Consider the following 24,469-nt stretch of genomic DNA (forward strand, 5'->3'; position numbering starts at 1 on the left):
CAGTTGGGAGAAGCCGGAGACGGAGATGGCGGCTTCGTCTGTCTGGCGGCGCGAGCCGGACATGGGTGGACCGCCAGCCGGCTCCGCTGGTCGCGGCCTGAACAGAGATCTCACTTAGCAACGACACGGTGCCGCCCTGGCCGCCCGCGTTGATCGGCCGCGATGGCGGCGGCGGCGGCGGCGGCGGCGGCGGTGAGGGTGTCATGTCCGCTGTCGGCGCTACAGCGCTCTCACGCGGAATGTCAACGAAGTTTGCTCAGCTCGCAGCACTTTAGGTAACTGTCGAAGACAGCTGTCGGCAAGGCCATAGCTGTCGGTCTCCTGTTGTCAGTTTGGCGAGAGCTAACGGACTGCAAGTATTGACCATAAGTAGTCTTGGCTTAACCCGCGCCCGGCTGGGGGTCCTGGATTTCCACGCCCTGCTGGGGGGGGGGGGGGTGTTTGAACACCCCCCCTTCTTACTCGGCTCCTGGGCCACGTAGCGATACGCGGAAGGCGGCGTTCGAAAGAGCGTAAAAAATAATGACGAAATCACTTCGGTCAATTTTTTGGTCAGGTCAAAGGTCAGGTCACCAGAGGTCATTGAAGGCAAAATTTCGCCGATTTCCAGGTCGAATGTCGAAAAATTCCAAGAAGCCAACGCATAACTCGGGAACCAATAGAGCTACAGCGCCGCGGAAAAGCGCATTCGATAGCCCTATTAACGCCCTTTCTGAGTAATTCTCTCAGATTTGACCTAACGTCAACGGTTTTGCCTGCAGGGGGCAAAAACTGCAAAAATAGCCGATTTTTTCGGAAACAGTTTTTCTGCAATAACTTTTGACCCAAGCCTTGTACGAGCTTACTTTTACCGGCATCGTGTTCCTCTCGTCAAGACGCATCGAATGAACTATAACTTGACCTTGTAAGGTCAACTTGAAAATTTGACCTCAGGTCAAGGTCATGACCTGACCGGAAAGGGTCATGTTGCATATCAGTCGATCCGTATCGTCGAGCTGAACACATTTAAGGCGTTTTCATCGCTCTAGCATGCCTCTATCAAAAGTTATTTGCGAAAAACTGTTAGATACCATTCGTGACCTAAGATGACCTCAGGGCATAAACAAGGGTCACGGACACCATTTCCATGTTCAGTGTGTCTAAACCACTTGTAATTCGGTGTTTGGGAGTGTTTATAATGTCTTGCATCCAAAAGAGGCGCATTCCAATTTTGTCCCATTGACTTATAATGGCGAGGTCGCAAAATTGACCTGACCTTAGGTCATCGATATCAAAATTCTGAGATATACATTTTGTACATGCTATTGCCCTGAGCAATCGCTGAAAGTTTCAAAGTGATCGGTCACTCGGTGTAGCTATGACAGACATTGAAAGTTTTTATGAGGTGAGGTCACTTCAAGTGACCTGGTGACCTGACCTTGAATGAACTTGGTCTGAAATTTTCACAACATGTGTAGAATTGATGTATGATAAGGTGTACCAAAAACGGCGGCGCTCCGCGCCGCCGTTTTTGAGATATTCGCGAAAAACCACAAGGGGGGTGTTCAAACACCCCCCCCCCAGCAGGGCGCGGGTTAACCCGCGCGGGGCTGGGGGGGTAAATTTTACCCCCCCTCGCGAATTTTTGCGATATCTCAAAAACGGCGGCGCGCAGCGCCGCCAAACTTTCAGTACCTTTTCTTACATCAATTTGACACGTACCCTGAAAATTTGAGCGAAATCTGTCGGAAAATTTTTGAGAAATTGACGTTTTAGTGACGTCATGTTCGCCATTTTCGCATCAAAAACGGCAAAAGTTCAAACGCCGCTAACATCTTCATTTTTAAAGGAATCAAGACGTAACAAAAAAGGTTATACGTAATTTTACTTTGTCTATCAAATGGCTATCTCGGTTTTTTGAAAATTTTGGATTTTGGCCTAAATTTTTTCAAAAAACTGATTTTTTTGGGAAAATCATTATAAAATCCAAAATTTTGAGTCTATCGAAAAAAACGGAATATATGTCAGAGAAGTGGTCTATGTGCACCTACATACCAAATTTTAGAAGAATCGGTTCAAAAATGTGGGAGTTATTCAAAATTTTATGACGTCACGACACACAAATTTTTTGAAAAATGACTTTTTTGGAAGTTCTAGACCTCGTACGGAAACAAAAATAGCACCATTCGATTCGCCGTGAAAAACTGCATCAGATAGACACCTTTTTAGGCCTTAACAACCAACTTCAAAATTTGACCTCACTTGACCTGACCTTGACCTGACCTCGACCTGAAATTCATCCAGAGGTGGTCCATATCACTTATTGAGTGTGCCTATTGAATTCTATGAGTAAAATGACCCATAAAACATGTGTCGCACATGCCCTTTTCTATATTTTGTTTTTTGGTGACCTGACCTGACCTGACCTGACCTTGACCTTGACCTCTGAATGATATTGTATGCAACGAGTATTGTCTTGGTAGCCTAAGAACACGTTTTGGGCAATCAGTCTCAGTCCATGACTCCATTCTTCGGCAACTACGGTGCAAGGCCGATACTGTAGAAACTTGCAATTTGTACCCTTGACCTGACCTTGACCTTGACCTCAAACTTTAAATTAAGTACATATTTTTAGTAGTTCGTGATGAGAGCTTTCGATTGGCGTTTGAATTTTCCAAATCGGACCATTAGTTCGGGAGATAACAGGGGGGGGGGGGGGTAAAATTTACCCCCCCCCAGCCCCGCGCGTTCGGCTGGAGACCCCAGCCCCGCGCGGGTTAAGTTGCACGGACCGTGGTTCTGTACAGTTTCTAGGAAAGATAGTTTGCTGTAGTCTCTTTAAAGACTTAAGCCGCCCTTGGGCGGCAGCAGTGGGCGGTGGGCGGCAGCTGATGAGTTCTCGTGCGTCTATCGTCGCTCCTCTCCGGTCCCGATCTATTCCACCGCCGCAGGCACCGATCCATCAAATCGGTGCGCCATTCGCCGCGCCGGGATAAATCAAATAGTGACGCGAATGACTGCAATTATCGTGACAAATGGAGGGCGCGTTTAGAGGCCCATCTGCCGCAGGTGACACCTCTCGCGCTGGCCGTTTCCACAAAAGGTGTGGTCTGATCATGGCTGATGGTTACTTGCCGCCCTCTTGAGAAGTGAGCGCCGTGAATCAACTGACTAGACGTCGGATCGCCGCCCGGGGTCGTCAAAAGTGATGACGGGCTTTAAATGACGATTCGGAAAGTTTAATTCTGTTCGCTGGGTGGCTGCGGCTGGCCGATGGTTTCTTGATGGTGAGGCCCGGAAAATGTGGCGTCTTATGCGGCAGGACTGTGGGCTGGCGGAGCTCGGCTTAGAGCATGTTTGGAGAAGTGAAAGGCCCGAAATGGTATTAGCGTGATAATTGGGTCGGCCGATTCAAGCGCCCTATTCGCAGACAGCGGTAAGATGACCTCCAGGGTGACCTGCGGTCGCTGGAGAGGTCACAGAGGTGACCCAGCTGTGACCCAGAACTGACGAGGCCTAACCTGAGGTGACTGTGGGCGACCCCCAGACCTGGCGGCCGAGATTGGATAATACGCGGTGAAAAGGTGACCCATTTTACGTAACACTCCCGGCTAATCCCTTCGGCTCATCCCTCCTGACAGCAGGCGTCTCGGCTGCATCTCAATCTCAGATCCCTCGTCACCACAAACCGAGACGAATCCCTGCAAAATTGCACCACCCTTTCCGCCGAAAACATTTGCATGCCCTTCCGGCTGGCTGTCGCCCCTCCCCTGATCTGTCTCCCCCGGACATCAGACCATGTCACCGGTCCCCGCCCACCCCCACCCTCCCCGGTACCCCCAGCACGCTCCGCTGACTCTGTGTACCGGTCTGCACGGATCCATTGACGAGCGAACATGCCAGTGCCGGCGGCGGCCGTCCGCCGGCCTTTCAAAGGCTGCCTGCCGGCCGGCCGGCTGGCCGCTCGGCCGGCTGGATGTTCTGTTTATTTGTGACCCAGCTGCAGTGAGCCGTGTGAGCGAGCCGGGGCAGGGGCTCTCCGGAAAAGGCGGCCGTCCCGGCCACGTGTCTGACAGCGGACAGGATCTGCCAGGGCCGTCAGGGGCAGGACGACCTAGGACGGCAGGGTCAGGACTCAGGGGTAGGGAATGGAAATGTCATGAACGAGGAAGGAAGACTGAGAATGGCAAAGTGGATGGTTATCTGCAGAGGGAAATTCTTGCCTTGGTCGCTGAACGATGACGCCTGGAGAAGTTAAATCAGTATCGGCCACGGCCTCTTTCTTTGGTTTAGTTGGACCAGTACGAGCTCATGAACTTTGTTAGTTCAGGCCAGTTCAGTGAAGCTGTCCAGATCGGGTAGTTCGGCCAGGATGTTCGTCGGTGGACCGACGCAATGGCCCTCGGGAAGTGTGCTCGGGCCGTCGCGTTGGCCGGCGGTTCCGACTCCGTACTCTATAAACAACTACTTGAGTCCCAACTGAAGACGGTGGGACCGCTGTCTCGAGTCGACAACCCTGGTAGCTGTGCCACCTCGTTTAATAATTCCTGCTAGTAGGTACTGGTACCGTGAATGAAGAATGCAGCGACTATCAGCTGTCCTTCCCCGGCCTGGCTCGTTTACAACGAAACACCGGGCGAGGTCTACAGTGAACTCAGGCCACGGTGTTGTAAACTCACGCGGTCCGACTGATTCACACACCGCAGTGCTAGCGGGATTGCCCCATTGCAGTATTTTCCTGAGGTGTCTAAATAACTTCATGCAGGGTGTTAAAATTTGTCGGCAATGTTGACGGAAAACGCGAATGTGGGCCGCTCAACTTCACGGCGAAACGGTGCAGTGTATATATACAGAAGAAACATGGTCAACATAAGAAACATAACACCGAAAATGCGCGCCTAAAAATTTTGACTTGGATAGTATGCTACATTTCTCACGATTGAAATTGATCAGAGAAGGGAAAATAATGCAATGCAGTGTCCTCCGACAGATAAAAGAAACACAAATGCTGAGTAACAATAAAAATATATCGGGTAACACAAGAGACCACATTCATACTCAACATTTCGGAACTTTATTTCACAATAATAAGAAACAAACAAAACAGAAAACGTATTTACAGCCACGGCCTGACGAAACCTCATGGGAATCTACTGGCCCTGTCCCGATTATTTGATGCATTCCACATCCATCGCAGAAACTACCAAGTTTCGTCTTATCTACCAACCAACACAGACGGGCTACTGGCTCTGATTTCACCACCGAAAGTCCGGCACACGGTCTGTCTCTTCCCTTCCCTCCCGACCTCGGGACACTACGGGCCGAGCGGGGCGCGCATGCCGGGCCGTCGCGGGCGCACCAGTCGCCACTTACTTGTCGCGCATTGTCTAGCTCAATGTCTCGCTCGCCGAGCATGCAACACGCGACGTTTCCCTGTTACCACTCCCTATTACCACAAAATTGCTCGTGACTCGTCGAGGCCTGTTACAGTTTGTCCTATCCTACTATGTCTGTCGTATCATATTGAATAAATATTTGTAGTTAATGTCGTTTAGGACCATCTTCAGAGTGCTCACTGCCGACTGCTCGTGGGAGCGCTGCAGTCCAATTAAACAGATTCTTACTCATAACCGAACCTCAGAGAGATAATTCGCAAAACACGTTGATTACGTTAATGACGCCGATCAGTATAATATGCAGCTGAGAACTGCAGGTTTCCACCGCCGCTATTTATCGTAATTAACTCTGTGATATTTGGCCGGTGCGCAGTCGTGCGGTGACCATTAGGGTCTCTCGGCGCGGCGTAGACGGCACACACATACCTGCTCTCGTAACTCGTCGACAATGCCGTCAGGGTACCGCCTGGATGTAAAGGCACGCTAATGCCGACCGATCACAGACGTACCGGATGATTGAGCGCCTCTGCTGAGAATAGCAAAAACGACTCAGCATTCTTCTGGTCCAGTTTGGAATATTTGTGGATTTGAGCTGAAAGGGCTGGCCCGACATATTTGACTTGTTTTATCATTGCATCGCAATGGTCGTCAAATGGGAGAAATTCATTTTAGTCATTTCGGGACGTAAAAAGCACCGCTACGGCAATGCTCTGCATATTGAAACCCTTATCATTGAATGCTTGCTGCATGACAAATGCCTAACTATTCGTGTGGAACGTCATGTCTGCAAGTTGTGCTACGATCGCTGACATTCCCAGTGTTTTTTGTCTGTTGCCGCACCAGGCTAGGCAGCCTCTAAGACTCAATGCTGAAAGTGATTTGTGCTTGGGAGAAGTGTTCTATTAGGGTGTTCTGTCCAACTCATGATGTGATCGTATGGTCTTGTTTTGTTCTGTTCGACTGTAATGTTAAGCTTTGTTCTTTATACGCTCTATTCTGCTCGGATGTTCCGCTCTAACCAAGCGTTCTAACGTGTCTCTGTACCATGTTTCAGACAAGTCGTTCAACGTTCTGAGCGAGGGCGGTTCGGGCTCGGAGCTGACCCTGTCTGCGGGCACGGCGGCTGACCCGTGGCCGGCCGAGCACGCCTCCTCCGACATCCCCATCTACTGCGGCATCCTGGGCACCGTCATCGTCGGTGAGTGCCCACGTGGGACGGTCAACGGGACGGGATAGTTCGTGCGTTGGCGATGTGGATAACAGTGGCGGCACTTGCTGTCTATCGCTCGCCTCATTGGTCCATTGGCCGTTAGCTTGTAAAACCATATGCACCTGGCTGCTTGTCAGACTGTTCTTCCTTCATACTCGTTTATCCCGATCTTCTAATCGTCGATGCCTGTAGGATCGTCTTGAGCGTCTCTCTTCTGTCGGTCTATGTGTCCATGCACTACCTACCTGCCGACAGTCCAGCAAACGGTCGTATACCATGAGTACCGGCCCGCTCGATTGTGCCTGCCATGAGTACCGGCCCGCGGACTGCGCTGTGCCGCAGTTAATAAGTGCGGTGTGCCTAGTCCAGTTTGTTGCGCCATTTGTCCGTCTGTCTAATTTGTCGGAGCCGTCTGTCCGCCTATAATTTGTCAGTGCTGCCCGGCCGCCGGCCTGGCCGTGACGAGGGGCATTGCAGCTCTGATGTTCTCATTTCCATGATTATCATTATGAATACATTACGGCCGTGATGCATGCAGCCCGGATGCAAATGCAAGTGCCGCTCGGCGTGTTGTAGCGGCGTTTTGAGCGGACCGCGCGCCGCGCCGACTGCTCGTGAGAGCCGCTCGCCGGGCCGGCCGGGCCGAGCGCGGCTGTTTGATATGCGTCCGGGGTGCTGAATTAACACCGCCGGCGACGCTGGGGCTTTGTGGCCGCCAGCGGCTGCGCCCAAGTGGATATTAGGTTTATTCATGTTGGCGGGAAGGCGGCCTGTAAGTGCGGTGTAATGGTGCGCCCACAATGCGCCCGACTGGTTCTATTAGTGGCGGGTTCATTGAATCACAGGATGGTCTGCCCGCCTGCTGTCCATCCTCTGTCTGTTCCTGAGGGAGCGGTCAGCGGTCAGGTGACGGACCCCTGGGGTACCCCGGTCGGTCATACAGCCGTCAGTCCATAGTTCACTCGGCAGAGGTGACAGCGGTGTGAAGGAGGCCAATCAGGAATAGCTAAACAACGAAACGTGTGTGGAGGCGGTCTTTGCAGTGTTCCTCGGCTCTTGGTTCGTGTTCAGAACTTGTCGTGATTCGTGCCGTTCTCGGCATGATCCGATGCACATTCCGGTAACCGCGCCAGACGTGACTTGGAATCCCTCGCTAATATCAGCGGCAACCATGCCACTCGAATAATCGGTGCTCGCTTACTCACATCAGTCGTTTCCCTTTGTCCCATCGGGTACGCTCGTAATCCATCGTTTTGTTGCTAGTCTCTCCCACTATAGCCAATCTGATGTTGTTGCTCTGGCTTGTTAAACATGAATCATCACTACTGTTCCCCTTTACCTGGCTTCTCTTCTCTACCTTCTCCGGTCTCCCTACCCTGCTCCACCACCCGTCGGCGGGGCGGGGCCTCCCTCTCCTCCCCCTCCCGGCTCGATGACTGGACGATGACGGTGGCGGCGGCGGCGGCGGCGCGGCGACTGCTGCCTCATGGTCTGCCCCCGGCGCAGGCACGGGCTCTCAGTAACCGAGACGGCCGCTGAACAGGGTCTGAGACGTCTGAAACGGCTGCTCAGAGGTTGGAGACGGCTACTGAGAGATGCGATACGGCTGATGAGTGGTCGAACGGCTGCCGAAGGGTCTGAAAAGGCTGTTGAGACGGTTTCCAGGGATTAAGATATCTAAGATGGGATTGAGATGGCTGATGAGTGATTAGAAACGGCTGGTGAGGGGTCAGAAACGACTACCGAAACGGGTTTCATGGGTCTTACTTGTCTGAGATTGGATTGAGATTATCTACGAGTGATGCAGACGGAAAGCTGATTCAGACGGAAAGGCTGAACCATCCTCAGCGGTGAGCTCGACCGTAGTGCCGTAATCACCAGTAACCATTTAATTCTGCGCCTGCAGCGGACAAAGTGTCCACTGTCCAAAGTGTCCTCTCTAGGGGCTGTCCGCAGCGTGCCGAGTGGCCCCTTTAAGGACTGTCCGCAGCGGGCTGAGTGTCCTTTATGAGAACTGTCTGCTGCGGGCCGAGTGTGCTCTAAGTGTTGCCGAGTGTCTGCCGTGCAGGGTCCGATCTCGTGTTTCCCGCTCAGAAACACCATTCTGCAGCTGAGTTAATGGACCGACGGCGGCCAGCTGCAGCCGGCTGCGGTTGTCGGTCACAATGTAAGGCCCATGTCACTGATGGTGGGTGCCGATGGCATATTCAGCTGGCCGAGCACTTATCGTGACGCCGTGTCCGGTTGGGCCTGCCGGCGCCGTCGTGTCTGATGCTGTCGTGTTCTTTTTATTCTGTTTCCATTTTTGTCGTCAAATTTAAACATGTTCCCCGTCGTCTTCTGAGGATGGTTAATCTGAGGTTTTCTGTTTGACAGTGAGGTCGTGCATGCCCTGGGTTTGTCTCACTTCTGTCTGCTCAAATAAGACCGATCAGACTCGCCTATTCCCTGCGGCTTGTTTGTTTGTTTATTGGGGCTTTAGGGCGCGCCGACTGCGAAGGTCATTTTGCGCCCATAACGTCACACTAATAAAACAAGTGTTTCAAAACAAGAGACCTTATATACCAAGGCTAGAAAGTAAAAGACTTGATAAAAAGACAAGGTAAGATAGAACAACGCAAGAGCGTCGTAACAGTCAACTGACTAGACAAGTAGACTAGAGAGGAATTGGGTCAGGTTGAGTAAATCACCTGGAAGTTGACCGAACGGATAAAGGAAAAAATATTGCCGGATAAAACCCAGGGTGACTCGTCACCCAGTAAGTGGCGGATAGTGGTACCAGGAGCAATACAGCCCAGGTAGCGTGTCCGGTTCCGTTCAAAGAGTGGGCAAGATAAAAGAACGTGAGCGACGGTTAGAGGCACGGAACACCTGTTGCACAAAGGCTGCTCACCTCCTGAAAGGAGATAGCTGTGCGTCGCGTATGTGTGACCAATACGGAGTCTGCAGAGGACCACTTCATGGAAACGATTGCCTTGCATGCAAGACTGCCAAGGCTCTAGAGTTGGTTTCAACTCTCTCAGCTTGTTCCTTACACACAAATCCCACTCTGCCTGCCACTCTGAAAGCATGAAGGGTCGCACCAGCGGATAAAAATCCCGGGCAGGCAGAGGCAAGCGCCGAGTGCAGGGTGCTGCTGCGGCGCGTCTGGCAGCAGCATCAGCAAGCTCATTGCCTTCAATGCCGACGTGACTGGGAATCCAGCAGAAACGGACTGATTTTCCAGATTGCTCCACCGACGTAAGCCGAGTTAAAATGTCCCGCACGATGGGGTCAACTGAGTTAAAAGTACGTAAGGCCAATAAGCTGCTAAGAGAATCAGATAAAATCAAGTAAAAGGGACTGCCAGAAACCTCGATGAAACACAAAGCCTTCTCTATAGCGACTAGCTCTGAAGAAAACACCGAGGCGGAAGGTGGCAGAGAAAACGAGCGGGTGTCACGACCAGCGACAAAAGAGCAGCCCGCTCCCTCGGTTGTCTTCGAGCCGTCTGTATAAACCGTGATAAAACCATCATAAACGGCAATGTGCTCTAAGGCTCTGGCTCGCGCCTCAGCAGGCAACAAGTTGTCCTTCTTAACAGTCGATAGTGAGAGGTCCACTTGCGGATTGGCGTTTTTCCAGGGTGGAGGGGGCGTGTCCCAGGTACGCCGAACGCCACGCAAGGATATGTTAGCAGCTGAAAAAAGACCTCCCATGCGTTCTCCAAACGACGGTCGTACCCTCCCGTCAGATCGAGTAGCGTGACGTGAAAAGACGTACGGGTACGTCGGATGCGTTGGGTATTGGCGAAGTTTCAAAGTGTAACGCATCCCCAGCATCTGGCGACGAAGAGCTAGAGGTGGCTCATTCGTTTCAGCCAGAAGACTACTCTTTGGAGAAGTGCGGAAAGCCCCGGTGGCAACGCGGAGCGCAGCGTGATGTACTGCGTCCAGGGACTTCTTGCTGGACTCACTTGCAGAATCATAAACAAAACACGCGTAGTCCAGCTTCGATCGGATGATCGACCGGTACAAGAGGAGCAGAGTTTTGCGATCCGCACCGTATGATGTGCGGGCAACACACTTTAAAACGTTCAGGGATTTAAAACATCGTTCCCGAAGCGTTCTAAAATGTTCTTTATACGTCAAACGTCCGTCAAACGTCATACCAAGAAACTTCGCCACCGGCTGCGTGGGGATCGTCTGTCCGTACAGACGGATACCCAATGTAGGGTCGGCGCAGCGGCGGCGACAGAAATGCATGGCAACAGTCTTCCTCGTTGAAAAACGGAGACCATTGTCGCGGCTCCATCTCTCAAGCCGTCTGACTGCAAGCTATTCCCTGCGGCTGTCCTGTCTGGAATTCCCCGTATCGTGCCCAGGTTTGGACTCTGTCCTTTGAACGGCTGTCATTCCGACCGTTTACGGCCGACTCAAATCAGTGGCCTCCAGCAGCCGCCGCCGTGCATAAACGGTAATGACTGGGGCCCGTTCACCGCCGCCAACCGCCGCCGCTACGCTCTGCACGCCGTCTCCTCTCAATGGTTCTGTGCTCTGACTTATTCCCAGTGACCCCTATCCCCCCCTCGACTCCAGGCAACTGCTTTGTTTCCTCTCCCTTCTTTCTCTGTTCTTTTCTCTCCTATAGGAGATAAAAACTTCTCGCCTTTTCCTTCCTCTACTGCTCTCCATCCTCTCTCTCTCTCTCTCTCTCTCTCTCTCTCTCTCTCTCTCTCTCTCTCTCTCTCTCTCTCTCTCTCTCTCTCTCTCTCTCTCTCTCTCTCTCTCTCTCTCTCTCTCTCTCTTTTCGACCCCTGGTCCTCTGCGTCCCCTCCTCCCTCTCTCCCTCTCCTCTCCTGTGACCTCTCCTCTCGGCTCTGCCGGTTATGAACCGTGTCGCGTCGGCCGCAGCCGCCGGCTCGCTCCATTGTTCCTCAGTGCACGGCTGGCCACCGAGCCAAATTGCACGCTTGCCGACAAAACGGTAATGGGGCCGCCGCCATCGGCCGTAGGGGGTGTGACGGAACGGCCCTGCACGGCCCGAGGGGGTGTGACGGAACGGCCCTGCACCGGCACCTGCCGCCCTCGGCCGCCGCCCTAGTCGGTCGGTCGGTCTGGGCTGGTGTTAGGCCCTTGTGCCGGCCGTTTGGCACTGCAGTCTCCGTGTCCGGTGGGGCCAGGTGTGACGACGGTCCGAGAAGAAAGAATGGAGGATGTTCGAAAGCGGTGCTGTGGATGTGGTTGGCCGGCTAGTGGGATTTATGGGAATGTGATAGAAGTTTTACGTTTTAGAAGGAATGAGACAGGATTGTGGAACGTTCGCTAAAGAACGTCACGACTCACTAGAGTGACTGGGACGAAACAATATAGATGCAAACCGTATGAGACGAGTCAGTGGTCACAGGTTAATGTTACTTAAAATGCCGTCTATGTTACACCGCGTGAATAAAGCTCATCCGGTATTTAGGTATCGATTTCTTCACTGTAGCTCTCTGTCGCGCGCTCGTGGCATGTCTGACATCCGAAAGTGTCGGTTTTTCGTGTCTACGCCGCGCCGGTCCGCAGGTCGCTCTACCACTCGCCCTTGGCGCTTCCATTCTCTCGCCCAGTGATCGCCTGCCGTGCTTCCATTCTCCATGTGGCAAAAAGCTCTCCCTCAATTACGGCTCCTGCGGTGCTACACCTCCGGCGAAGGTGTGCGCGTTTTCCGCCTCGGCGAATCAGTCAGCGGTGACGTCTCAGAGCGCAGGCCGTCCTGTTTTGTTGTGCGGCCTCCCGACCGGCACTTGGGCCGGTCAGGGTGTCCCAACCACGCCGCCAGATCCGGTCCGGCTAAATAGCCTGCCCGCGTTCCAATTAAGACGGCGCGTTGCATAAACGGAGATTAATTTCATGCAGAGTATGCGCCGCATTCCGCCAGTCATTAGAGGGCTATCGGGTGGCCTCCCATCCTCTCTCTTTCTCCCCGGCTCTGCAGTTGAGCGGGGTGGAAGACCCACCAATCATGTCGCCCCGCCAAGGCCACACCTGGATACCGGAGCATCGTCATCGTCCCAGCGGCTCTTTGAAGACCACTCAGTGCCGTTGTGTCATACAGCGATACACATGAGCCGCGTGGGTGTCATTGTGTATCCGACCGGCCGGCCAACCCGCTCTTATTTTCCATTCCATCATCGTGTGCGTTGTCAGTTTCACCGGTCCGCGAGCGCCTGAATGACACCCTTCGGTCTATAATTCCGGCCCAGTCTCTTTGTGAGCGATCCCGTGCGTGATACCCCCGCTCCCTCCCCGCCCGCCGCTCGCCGTCCGCCCGCTCGCTCGCCGCCGCCCCCCGCTCGCCTGTCTGTCGAGCGATACGGATCACCTTGCGGGTCTGTAATTCCTCGGCTGTGTAATCGCCACCCTTCCCGTGTAATACCACAGCAGACCGGCGCGGCGGCGGCGGCGGCGGCGGCCGCGCGGAGACCCGCCCGTAATCGGCGCTCGAACCTTCCAACAACATCCGGCCCACAGGATCCCTTGTTCTTGCGGCGTGCCGCGCTCCCGCCCACTAGACCTCCAACTCCGCACGCACAGGCTGGTGTTCCGTCCGTCATCCGCCGCCTGCCGTCACCCACAAGCCGCTGATGCCGTCAGCGCCCGAGGAGATAGTGTAGCGGGCGGAGCGGCCGTGTAGGTCGTGTAGAACCCTTTCAGCGACGGCTCGTGCGGAGCGGCTCGAGCCGCCGTATATTGATATGGGGCCGTGGAGCGCGGACGGCCCGCCCGGCGAGAGCGGCGGGCGGGCGAGGCTGGGCGAGTCGGGAGAGTGGAGCATGGCGGGCGTCGAGCCAGTAAAGTTCGGCGAGCGGCTCGTCCGCAGCGGAATGGCAGTCCGATACTGGGAGAGGCCTCTGGCAGCCACCGCTCAGGGTTTGCTCCACTTCCGAGCCATCACAGTACCAGACCGACACGTGCTAACTTGTTCCATCGTCCAGCCTGGAGCGCTGCAGGCTCCAGTGGGGACGGAAACGCCCTCGAGCGGTGTCCGCTGCAGCAGCCGTCCCGGTGCTGCCGGCGGTGAGCCGACTGGAGGCGCGGCCGACCCTCCCCTGACGGCGATTAGACGCGGCGGAACAGATGTAAATATTAGCCGGCCGCCACCCGGGCATTACGGCCGCTCAGATTGGCGGTCAGGGCCGCCGTAGGAATGTCGGTCGTCACCCCTGCGCCGCCATCGCCGCCGCTGCCGCCCACCGGCGCTCGCGCGCGGCCCTGTAATTTGGCGTCGTACATCACACGAGCTCGCGCGCGGCGCACAAAAAGACTCCGGCGCCGCCGTCCCGCCCCCGGTACCTGCGCGCTGTACCCGCCGACTCCTGCGGCGGCGGCGGCGGCGGCGGGCCGGTTCCGTGACAGGCCGAGCGGCGGCGGCGCTGTCGCGGCGGTGTCCGACATGGAAAAGTCTGTCGGCACGGCTGGCGGTCGCCGCCGACCGGAGATAACGTCGCTAATCCGTTCGACTGTGGCCCGAATGAATGGGGAGCGTGAGAGGTAGTGACACCACTGAGGACCGGTCGGGTGTGGAGTGGTGTCGACCGCTCAGTGTCTTGCGTGCAGGGTGAGATGTCGGTGGGCCGGGGAGTGGGTACTTGGGTAGTCGCCGGGCCGAGTCTGCTGATTGGCGGTGCTCTGCGGGGGCGGGTTGGCTCTAGAGGTGGCAAAATGTGGACCCGAGGACCCGGTCCAAAGAACCAGTCTGGACCCATATGGGTCCAGACCGGTTCCTGGAAATTTTCTGACGGGTCCAACCGGGTCCTACCATAAACTATACATCGTGCACACTACACATTATTGCAAAATATAAAGTGAATGAAGTGAATGTTTCTTTGCACGCAGTAGCTCATGAGTATTCCCAGTGGAAAATAGGCGCAACTAATGATACCTACAAGTAGTTTGTATTAATTGACTTTTGGGGAACGGGTCCAACTGGTTCCGATTCCAACTAAGACCGGGTCCGACTGGTTCCAGTAATGTCCAGCCGGGTCTGGTTCGAGTCTGGTTCCCAAAATTTTCATCTTTTGCCACCTCTAGTTGGCTCGCTGTCGGCGAGCAGCTTTGAAGTCGATCCGCGAGACGGGTTCCCGGTTGTGAGGCGCATTGCGGTGAAGTTTGCCGGTTGTGCAGCAAATTACAGCGACCACAGCGGTGGTCTGCGGCCGGCACGGAGGATCGCCGGCCTCCGCAGAACCAGTTCTGCCGGCCGTGACGGGATGCCCCGCGCGGCTCCGAGCCGGCGCGCCGCGCGGCTCGCCTGACGGCCGTGACGCCATCTCGGCGGCGTGACGGACTCCGTGACGTCCCGGCGGACTGACCCGGCGGCATCCGCGCGCCGCGGCCGACCGAGTGCCGTTCCCACGAGCTGCTCTGCGCCAGCTCCTGGACTGTCGGCGCCGGGACTGGTTCGGGCGCTCAGCACTCGGTCGCCGCCGTCCGCCCCGAGCCGGTCGAGCCCGCTCGGCCGACCGCTCAGTAGTCGGCTGTCAGCGGCGGTTTGTTTGCCGTGTCTGTCGAACGTTTTTATCGTGTCGGATGCCGGTTTGTCTGGTGTTTGGCTGGAAATCGATATCGATTGTTCACGTTTTGTTGTCTGAGGATGAAGTGCGTCGAGTGCTTCCTGCGATGGATTACGAGAGAGCTGTATTGATGAAGAAGTGAAAAATCGAAACGCTTTTCATCTGGTGCTTTTGTGTTTCACTCGGGTTTGTTTTTGTGTTTGATGTTTTTTTCTGACCCGATGTTGTTGCGGTCCGCGCGCGTTTCTGTGCAGTGAGTAATTACATGTGCCCGCCTCCCTCTGATGTCGATCGTCCTTGTTCAGCCCTCTTCCTAATAACTTTTCTTTCTTTCCCTTTGCAGTGCTGCTTCTGTACGTCGCCGTGCGTCACTGGAAGCTGCGTGCCGCTCCTCAGAAGGCCAGTCCGGCAGCGGCGCCGTCGGCAGTGGTGGTCGCCCGTCCGGCCAGCGCCACCGACTCCTCTGCCGGCTGTCCGCAGATCGAGCCGCTCTTCCCAGGTGAGCACCGTCCTCAGCTGCCCCGCGCTCAGCTCCCGTCAGCTCCCGTCAGCGTCCGTCAGCGCCCGTCAGCGCTGAGACGGGATGACGTAACGAGGGCGGTTTATTGACCGTCCTACCGGCCAGTCGCGCCCCCGTGAAAAGTGGTCGTAAATCGAGGCTGTTTCGGCTTCCGATTGAGGAAAGCTAGCGCAGCCACTCAGTTATCCTGCCTCAATCTGACACGGCTGAGGTCATCGCGCGGGATGGCCCGAACCGGTGAACGAACGGTCACGATCGAAGAGAAAATCACGGCGGGGGTCACGATCGGTCAATGTGCCGCCGCGGCCGCCGATCCACTCACAATCATAGTGCGGTTGAGGTCATGATTACGATTGGGCTTGGCTATTGAAACGTGCTGATAGTTCACAGGTTGAATGATGTGCCACGCACGGCGTTCATGCTCGGAGTTGGGCGTGTTTTCAGTGTCAATGCCAATGTCGAATAGAAGGTACCTATATTTCCCGTGCGGTGTCAGTGCGTTGAGACCATCAGTCTCACGGCAGCGGGGCGCCGACTCGCGCCGCTCCGCCCGCCGCGTGGGGTCGGTGCGCGAGGGCTCCGTCGCTACAGTGGCCATGTCAGCTGTGAACGGGCCGATTACGAGCCGGCGCGAAAACAAACGCCCGCGCCGCTCGTCGTTAATCGTCGCGGGTGGCCGGGGAGGGCGGGGGGGGGGGGTGACCAGAGATCGGGCGAGCTAAAACGGTCCGGCGCCGCGCCAACGACCCTCGTGACGGCCGGCCTGTGAGGAGATCACCTGCTACCGGTGATACAGACGGCGATAGGTCCCCAGTGACGACCGGGGGGAGGGAGGGGGCTGCAGCCGGTCCGGCTATCAACGACCGGCGTGCGGCACGCGGCCCGAGGCCGGCCCACGCACACCTGACGTTCCACAGCGGCGGCCGCTTTGTTTTAATCAGACAGCGCGCCGTTTTTGCGGTCAAATTCTGGGAGTCGTAAATCAAAATATTATGAGAGTCCGGTTTTGTCGTAAATCAATCGACAGACGGCCGCTGAGCGCACAGTTCGTGGCTGCCGAGCGGTCGAACCGGCTTCTGGTCGCCGCCGCCGCCGCCGCCGCCGCCGTCTAGCCCGTCGTCAGTGACGCTCTAGCGACGGCAGCGGCGGGCGGGATGCTGCCTATTGGCACACCTCTTGCCCCTGGGCGAAAGAGGTGCTGCAAACGATCGAATGATCGCTGATGATGATCAGGCTGATTTGATTTTCGTTCGCGAGGCATCTATCGTCATGAAAAGAGAGAGAGAGGCGAGGAAGTCGAGCCGGCCCATCCTACGACGGTAGAACAAACATAAACATCAACAGAACCGCGCAGGCTTCTCTTTCATATCTCTCTCCATCACTCGAACCTCGGGTAGGCTCTGCTGACAGGCTCCCGACATCAATGCAGGCCGATCTTACCTCACCGATCGCCCCCCGCCGCGCTGGGTGCAACGCTGATCAATGGTGACGGGCTGACAACAAATGGCCACCGCTTGGATCGGCACCGCGCCCTCCCTGCGGACAGTGCTTACCCGTGGTCAGGCGCGGCGCATTACTAACGGGTTCACAGCGACGTCAATATTATCCCCTCTCAGCTCAGGATCGGTCCTTCATCGACAGAAAGATCGAGCGCCGTGAGATCATGCAGCTCGAGCGGCACAAAGCTAAGCCGCAATTCGTCATCCAGTCAAGACGGAGCGCCGATGGGGATTTGGTCGTGAAACTTGGCTGGCTCGGCTGAAGTTTTTCGATGTTTGCGCTCAGTGGTATTGTGGAAAGTTGCTCGGCTGGATCGGTTGGAGGCGAACGTCGGCTTCGGGAAACAGCCTTGGTGGTCGGACGGCGCCGACTGGGCCGATTTCGACCGGGGTCCGGTGACTTCGGCTCGTTTACGACGTCGGGAAATTGTGGATCAAAGTGCTCTGGCCGGACGCAGTTCCATTTTCAAAAAGGTGGCGACAAAAAGCGAATGGATACGGCTTTTAATGGATTTAGCTCGTTCTTGTTGTGAAAGAAACAGACGCGTATCCATCTGCAGAGAGTGATCTCTGCACTTCAACGCAAACATCGCCTCCAACTTGGCCCGAGTCTCTGCGGGGCACAAATTCATCATCTGGCAGCGGTGAGCCGCTCTGCTCTCCCCAGTCGCTCTGCCCGCCGGCTACCGATCCGGACGGTAAATTTCCCTCCTTTGATCTGCGAGTTGATGTGCCCCAGCCACGGTGTGTGAACTGCCCGGGGGGGGGGGGGGGGGGTCGGCGTTCCGTGACCAGGCCGGCGGGGCCTGCCAGCGGCCGCTCGGCACAGCTTGGGAGGCCGGTCTGTCACTGTCGCCGTGTCCTCTGAAGTCGCCGCCGGGCCGGCGACCGTCCCCCAGCTCGGCAAGTCGTGGGCTACGCACGACTGCCGTGATGGCCTGGCAGAGCTAAATCGGGAGTCTGACGACCGTCGGAGCGGCTGGGCCGGGCCCGCCGGGCGCGACGCGGCCGACACAGAGGACTGAGACAGAGGCGGCACAGAGGGCTGAGATAGACGGCACAGAGGGCTGAGATAGACGGCACAGAGGACTGAGATAGAGGTGGCACAGAAGGCTGAGATAGACGGCACAGGCCACAGAGGATTGAGACAGACAGGGGTGGCACAGAGGATTGAGACAAAGACGGCTCAGCAGTGAGCACACTGAATCCGACAGCGACGGCACAGCGAAGTAGACGTAGAGACAACTCAACGGACTGTGACGTAGATACGGTGCACCTGCCGAAAAACGGTCCGAAGGGGCAAAGACAGAGACGGTGTACTGTATGTACCGGACAGAGACGGCGACGCTACGTCGGGACATACCTACAAAACGGCGCAGACAGAACTGCACAGTGTCCTGACTTCATGCAGGGCACCGAACAGAGACGAAACGTCGGTCTAGAGCACCCTTGTATTGTCCTTCGTATCTTCTTAGCTAGCTTATCGCAAAGTTCCCTAGAACCATTCCTTAGACGTCATGCCGAGTGTGTTGGATTTTATTTGACAACCATGGCGGCGGACTGGAATGCAGCACTTATCTGCCCGAACCGGGCAGTTCCGGCTGACCTGTTCGGAACCATTCGGACCTGTAACCGCCCCTCCCGTCGTGTCCGAGCGGCGTCTCAGAACCTCCGCAGGGTCCCACGGCGACCGCAACGTCCGGCCTGCGCCGCGCTCGCCGCGACCGCACCGCCGCGCCACAAACGCCGCATGACGACCGTCTGCGGTCCGGCCGGCCGACCGGCTCCGTGAGCCACCCGACCCGTGACCTGGCGCTCTCGTGACGGGCGTGACCCGTGACCTGGGCGGCGGTCAGCGCCAGATGACCTCCGGTGACCCGTGACCTCTGAATGGGGCCGCCGCCGGCCCCAGCTCGCCTGACTGCCGGCCGTCCGTCTGCCGGCCGTAATTATGAAATTACGGGGCAGGGCCGTTTTTCTCTCGCGCGCGGCGTCAAAGCCCGCGGTTAATAGCGTTTTAAATTAGCGTCATGACCGCGCCGGCTGGCCGGTGCGCCGCTGCTCGCCGCGATTTCATGCCGCCGCGCCAGGTTGGTGGTGCTGGGCGCCGCGCCGCCTATAAAGATGAACAAAGGTACCGGGCGGTCGGCGGCAGACGTGAGATGGCGGCCGCCCTGCGAACAATGCTCCAAGACCACCGCGCCGTTCCTCCACATCCACCTCCACCGTCCCTCCTCCCCCCCCCCGCTGCAGCACCGGCCGGCCGAAATTCCCCAGCGGGTAATTGCCGAGCGGCAAGATGCACGGCCGCGGGTAATGGCCGCTCTGATGAGCGGGCCGCCGCCGCCGCCGCCGCCAGCGGCGTTACCAGTCATGTCTAATCACCGTTTTTGATGTTGAGATCATGAGCGGCGGCTGGCCAGCGAGCGGGTCTGACGGAAAGCGACGGCTCCCGGCGCTGGACGGGCAGGGCGGCCGTGGATGCGCCAGGAGCGGGATGGGGAGAAATTAACACGAACAAGCCATAGATTAAGACGGGCGTGTTGCCTAAATTGATAGCAGTGCTCGGTTAGTTAGATCTGAAGTGCATGAGGCTAGCGAGGATATGGGGACTCGGGATTCATTAGAAGTTTCACTGTAGAGCAGACCGACAGACAGTGGTCATCTGTCCAGCTCAACTCGCAAAATGTGTCGCGGCGGTCTTCTCTGCTCCGATTTCCTATTCGAATGTCACCGTGCGGTCTGCCAGACCTGCCGGGCTCCCTGGCCTGACAGAGTCCACCTCAATTCCACCCTGTCACCCTGTCAACTGCCAGATGTTACCCCGCAGTCACGGGGACAGGACACCCGCCCTGTCACCGGACAGAGGGACAGGTGTTCCTCGGACTCCAAAGAGCTGCCTCTCTGGCTCCACCGACAAAAGGGGAACGAAAGACGTGCAGGCATGTCGCTGTCTCGGTCTCCCGCCGTCCGACCCAGCCTTTCTGATTTCTCACCCGCCGCTGGGTCACTGAGACCCGCAGTCTTCTCAGCGGACCACTCTCAGCTGGCCATTCGACGGACCGGACCTCGCAGTCCACTCTTAATTACCCACACAAAAACGTTCCAACAATAGGAATGACTGAAATTTTACCGAGTTCAAAAAGCGGCCGGCCGTTGGCGAATGCCGCGTCTGTCATTCGCCGGCCGTCATACGCCGAATACTGATGGACCAGCGCTGCTTTTTGTGGGCCCGGCCGGCGGAAGGGAGTGGGGGGGGGGGTGGGGGTGGGGGGGGGGAGGACGCTGGGTCGCCGCCCATTGCGGGGTACGGCTGGAAGCGGCAGTGTCAGCAATTGAGCAGCCTGTGCTCTCTGTGATATGGGTTAGAGATGGGGCTGAATGATGCAACTGATGAAGCCGGCGTAACTGCAGTAGCGAGCTCGTCTCTCTGCGCGCAGTGGGGAGCGCTGGGCGAGGCGTGCAGCGTATGCGTGCAGTGCAGATGTGCAATGTGCCTTGATAAAGTGCGCTTCTTTGATTGAGCGTCGGCGAGTTACCAGCAGTTTCTGTCGTCGCCGCCGCCGGAAAAGCACCACTCACAACTGCGTTGCCCGAGTCTGACAGTTTTATTTTTATAAATGAGGCCGGGTTTACCCCCCACTCGCCGACCTCCGTCGAACCGGGACGTGACGTGGAAGCCGAACGGGTCTCGTGGCTCCATTTCGCGGCCACTGCGGCCGTCTGCCCATCACTCGGCCTTGATCTAATCAGTGACCGAGCCTGTGTCGTCTGTTTGTTCCAGTGCCACTGAAGAAGCGGCTCACTGAGATGCCGGTCACCGAACGACGGGAGATCGAGACCCAGCTCTGCAACCACCCTACCAACAACTGGACGGCGCTGGCGGCCGTGCTCGGTACGTAAACAGAGACTTGAGAGTAGATAATTACGCAGTTCATACGTATTCTGAAAATACTTACGTACTCGTTACGTAAACTGAGAGAGACAGATTTAATTAGTACGCCGGCATATATGCAACAGGAATAGCAGGGGGAGGGCAGCAGAGTGGTTTCTTTTCTTGGTCAGTATGTTTGGGATGCGTCATGTTTGCCCATGTCGTCTCGATGAGCGGTCAAACAGGTTTCGATATCAGTGAATCATCTACCTGCGTTCATCATCGGGGACCCACAGCAGTCAAAACTGGAGACGGGCAAACCCTGAAACAAAGGCACCCATTTAATTCATCCCGTCATCCAAAATACATGATGTGTTTTACGTCTACCGACAAAAGACAGCAGTCTTCTCCACTCGAGCACACAGAAGTTTTAAAAATTTAGTGCCTCCTGTATGTGTGTGGGACATTATCTCTGCGAGCCTAGCTCGCCGCGATGCACTCAGTTTTACCGGCACGATCACCTGCGACCGTGACTGCCGGGACCGGTGGGCCATACGGTGACAGTCACTGATGGATTTATGGGGTTCCAGCGGGATTCTCAGCGGGCCAGCAGAGCCCCGCGCACCGCGCCTGAATCACAACAATGCACGGCGCCGGCTGGTGGCACTAAGTTCTTCAGAGAGCTGGGGGAGGGGCTGGGGAGTGGGTTAGCGGGGTCAGACAGGGCGGAACGTCAGTAATGCTTGTGAGTCAGGGTGGCAGTCAGTGGCCGTAACGTCTAGGGCGAAATCAGGTCGTATGAATGTCGTCATATTCCGTTTGTCACTTCGTCTGGCCTTCGATGAATAACCGCTTCTTATAGGTATCTTGGAATAGCCTGCCCGTCCTGACCATCGGCTGTTTTGATCACCAACGTGTCTAGATTCCCGACCATCAAATATCCCATCCTCCTGTCTTTTCATATCACCTCACCCGTCATCTGCAGTCAATGCTCACCACTCGCCGGTGATCGCTCACCATTCCCTCCCTCTGCCCACAGGCTACTCCAAGCAGCACGTGCGTCAGATTCAGGAGCAGGCCGCTGAGCGCAGGACAAACCCGGCGAGGCTGCTGCTCACAGACTGGGCCAAGCGCAGTGACGCCACTGTCAACTCACTGGTCCACGCGCTCACTATGGTCGGAAGGAGAGACCTGGCCGGTCTGGTGGCACCCAAACCCGTGCGACTTACCGTGGCTGACGTGGACAACTTTGTGTAGTGCCGGCACTCGACGCCAACTGATCTCGTCTATATGTGCGTGTGTGTAGTGTGATGTGATTTATTTGTATGCGTATTTTGCCGAAGGTTGCGCAGCCTTTGGCGATGTGGTTTGGAGCAATGCGGTATTTGATGAGATGTTGAGAAGGGGAACTTGTTTATAGTGATGTTTCCCATTTGGTGTTCCCCGTATGATATGCATTGTTCGCGCGCACAAGACTCCGTGTGTTCCATCTGCTCTCTATTTGTTCCCCAAGCCAGTTAGATATGCCCTCTTGTCACAGTCAGTCAGTCTGCTATCATGTGTTGAACTCAATCATGGGCGCATTACACGTCCATTATTTATATGATGTGATACATGTCGCTTTTTGTAAATATGTCACCTCGTCGATGTCGGAGAAACCACGCCCTGTTGCGCGGCTTACCATGCATGTATTCATCCCTAGCAAGCATCACTCATTCCCTTGTGAATCTGAAACCTCCGAGACGCCCTTTCCGGGCTCTTTCCCGTAGCATCTGCCAGTGTTTCGATGTAGCCGTGTAAATTTCACATCCCCCTCCCCGATCGGACGAGGCCAGCGACGACCGCCTCGCCGGTCGGGTCAGATCTGATTCAGGAGGTGTATCAGCCAGTAGCAGCTCGACGACGCACCGCGCTGAGCTGACTCTTCCCACTAGGCTGGCCAAAGATTAGCGTATAGGTACGCGGGCGCCCCTGGTGTCCGGACGCCCCCGCGGGTGGCCGCAGGACACCGTGATCTGTGATAGTACAGCCCGGCCGGCCGCCGTGTGATGCGCCCGGCCCGTGAGCCAGTGCAGGACTGCGTATCCACGTTGGTAGAGGCGAACTCGTGGCCTCAGCGCCGCTGGACGCCCCGTGTATACAGACATGGATTGATAGCTGAATGTTATACATATGCCGCGCTCAAATATTTACTTGTTGGGAGCGGTCTGAAATATATCGCATCGTAGTGACAGAAATTGGTTTGGATGGGAGACGGCAAATCATGCGGTTCGCATGAAGCGAAATCGGCTTGTAATATTTAGTCGTTTGAGACGGGTGATCCAGGTTGCTTGTTAAATTCCCACCAGGCCCTAACGCCCAGCGGTTACTCCGTACTCTGAAGTTTGAGGTTGATGCAATCGACGATGAGGACAAGTTGTTTGGGCGGCGGTATCTGTGATGATTGCAGGTCAGCAGTTCCTTCTACCTACACAGTATACACTATACAACACACTCCGACCAAAGGCGTGCCAGGAAATGGCCAGACTGTCCTCCTCCCCCCACTTGACTTGGTGACCTCGCAATCAACAACCTTTGAAGAAGTTGAGAAGGACAAGGTAACCAGTTGGAACGTAGCGGCTTGGCTTCCCGATTACAATTCCTCCGGGTCTAATGGGTCTATACATCTATATTACTATTTGAGGAGGGTGCGTCTGTCCGTTACCGAGGTCCCGACTTGGTCGTGCTTTGCGTGGACTACAGGCCAGACCGTTGCACCTAGCGCGCTGAAATTTACACAACTTATAGATCAAGGATGCGCGACGTGCCTTTGAGGGGTCTCAGCTCGATCGGATTGGTAGGGAGCGCGTGGCGTATGCTCAAAAAGTGCAAATTCGCGTCATAGACTTTACATGTATAAATCGGCTTGCAAAATCGGGCGAAAATGGCTAAATTTGCCCGACACGGGTCCGATCCCCGTGCAATATCTCGGTAACCGTGGGCCCGATCGGTACAGGGAAAAGAGCATCGTGTAGAGAATCGAACGGGCTATTGAATGGTGTGCGGTGCAGGGGATGGCACGCGCCACGTGCACCCGTGAGGATACTTTTATTGGAAAGATTGCGGTTTTTGACGGATTTTGGAATTAATTTTATTTTTAGGTGACCGTTAAATGGAGCGAGTTGAAACAACGCCTATTTGCAAGAAAAATGTACCGCCTCTCATATAAAAATTGTGAAAAGCTGATTGATCCAAATCAAGGTGGTGCAAATCACAGGATAAAATGGTGTTTGTCAATGATGTGCCACTTTATTAATTACACGGGTTTTGCTGCATAACCTGATACCTTTGGCAAATGAATATGGTACCATTGGATAGAGCATTCAATTCTGTCCAATATTCACTCTTCATTTTTGCATGATGAGCAACAGTATTCTTAAAAATGTAAATGTTCCAAACCATTACATTGTCATTTT

General features: G+C 55.7%; 1 protein-coding gene across 1 annotated transcript in view; it reads left to right on the forward strand.

The window, feature by feature from the left end:
• LOC122369171 (tumor necrosis factor receptor superfamily member 16-like) overlaps window positions 1-23,251 on the forward strand; it is a 45,000-nt gene extending 21,749 nt beyond the window's left edge. Inside the window, exons 3-6 of the mRNA XM_043343683.1 lie at window positions 6,430-6,573; window positions 15,465-15,620; window positions 20,925-21,035; window positions 22,054-23,251. Coding sequence (XP_043199618.1) covers window positions 6,430-6,573; window positions 15,465-15,620; window positions 20,925-21,035; window positions 22,054-22,271 — 629 coding nt within the window. The 3' untranslated portion in view covers window positions 22,272-23,251. The remainder of the gene's footprint in view (window positions 1-6,429; window positions 6,574-15,464; window positions 15,621-20,924; window positions 21,036-22,053) is intronic.
• Window positions 23,252-24,469: the final 1,218 nt, after the last annotated feature.

The sequence above is a fragment of the Amphibalanus amphitrite genome, unplaced genomic scaffold, assembly GCF_019059575.1.
Source record: "Amphibalanus amphitrite isolate SeventyFive unplaced genomic scaffold, NRLGWU_Aamphi_draft 000033F_arrow, whole genome shotgun sequence".
NCBI lineage: Eukaryota > Metazoa > Arthropoda > Thecostraca > Balanomorpha > Balanidae > Amphibalanus > Amphibalanus amphitrite.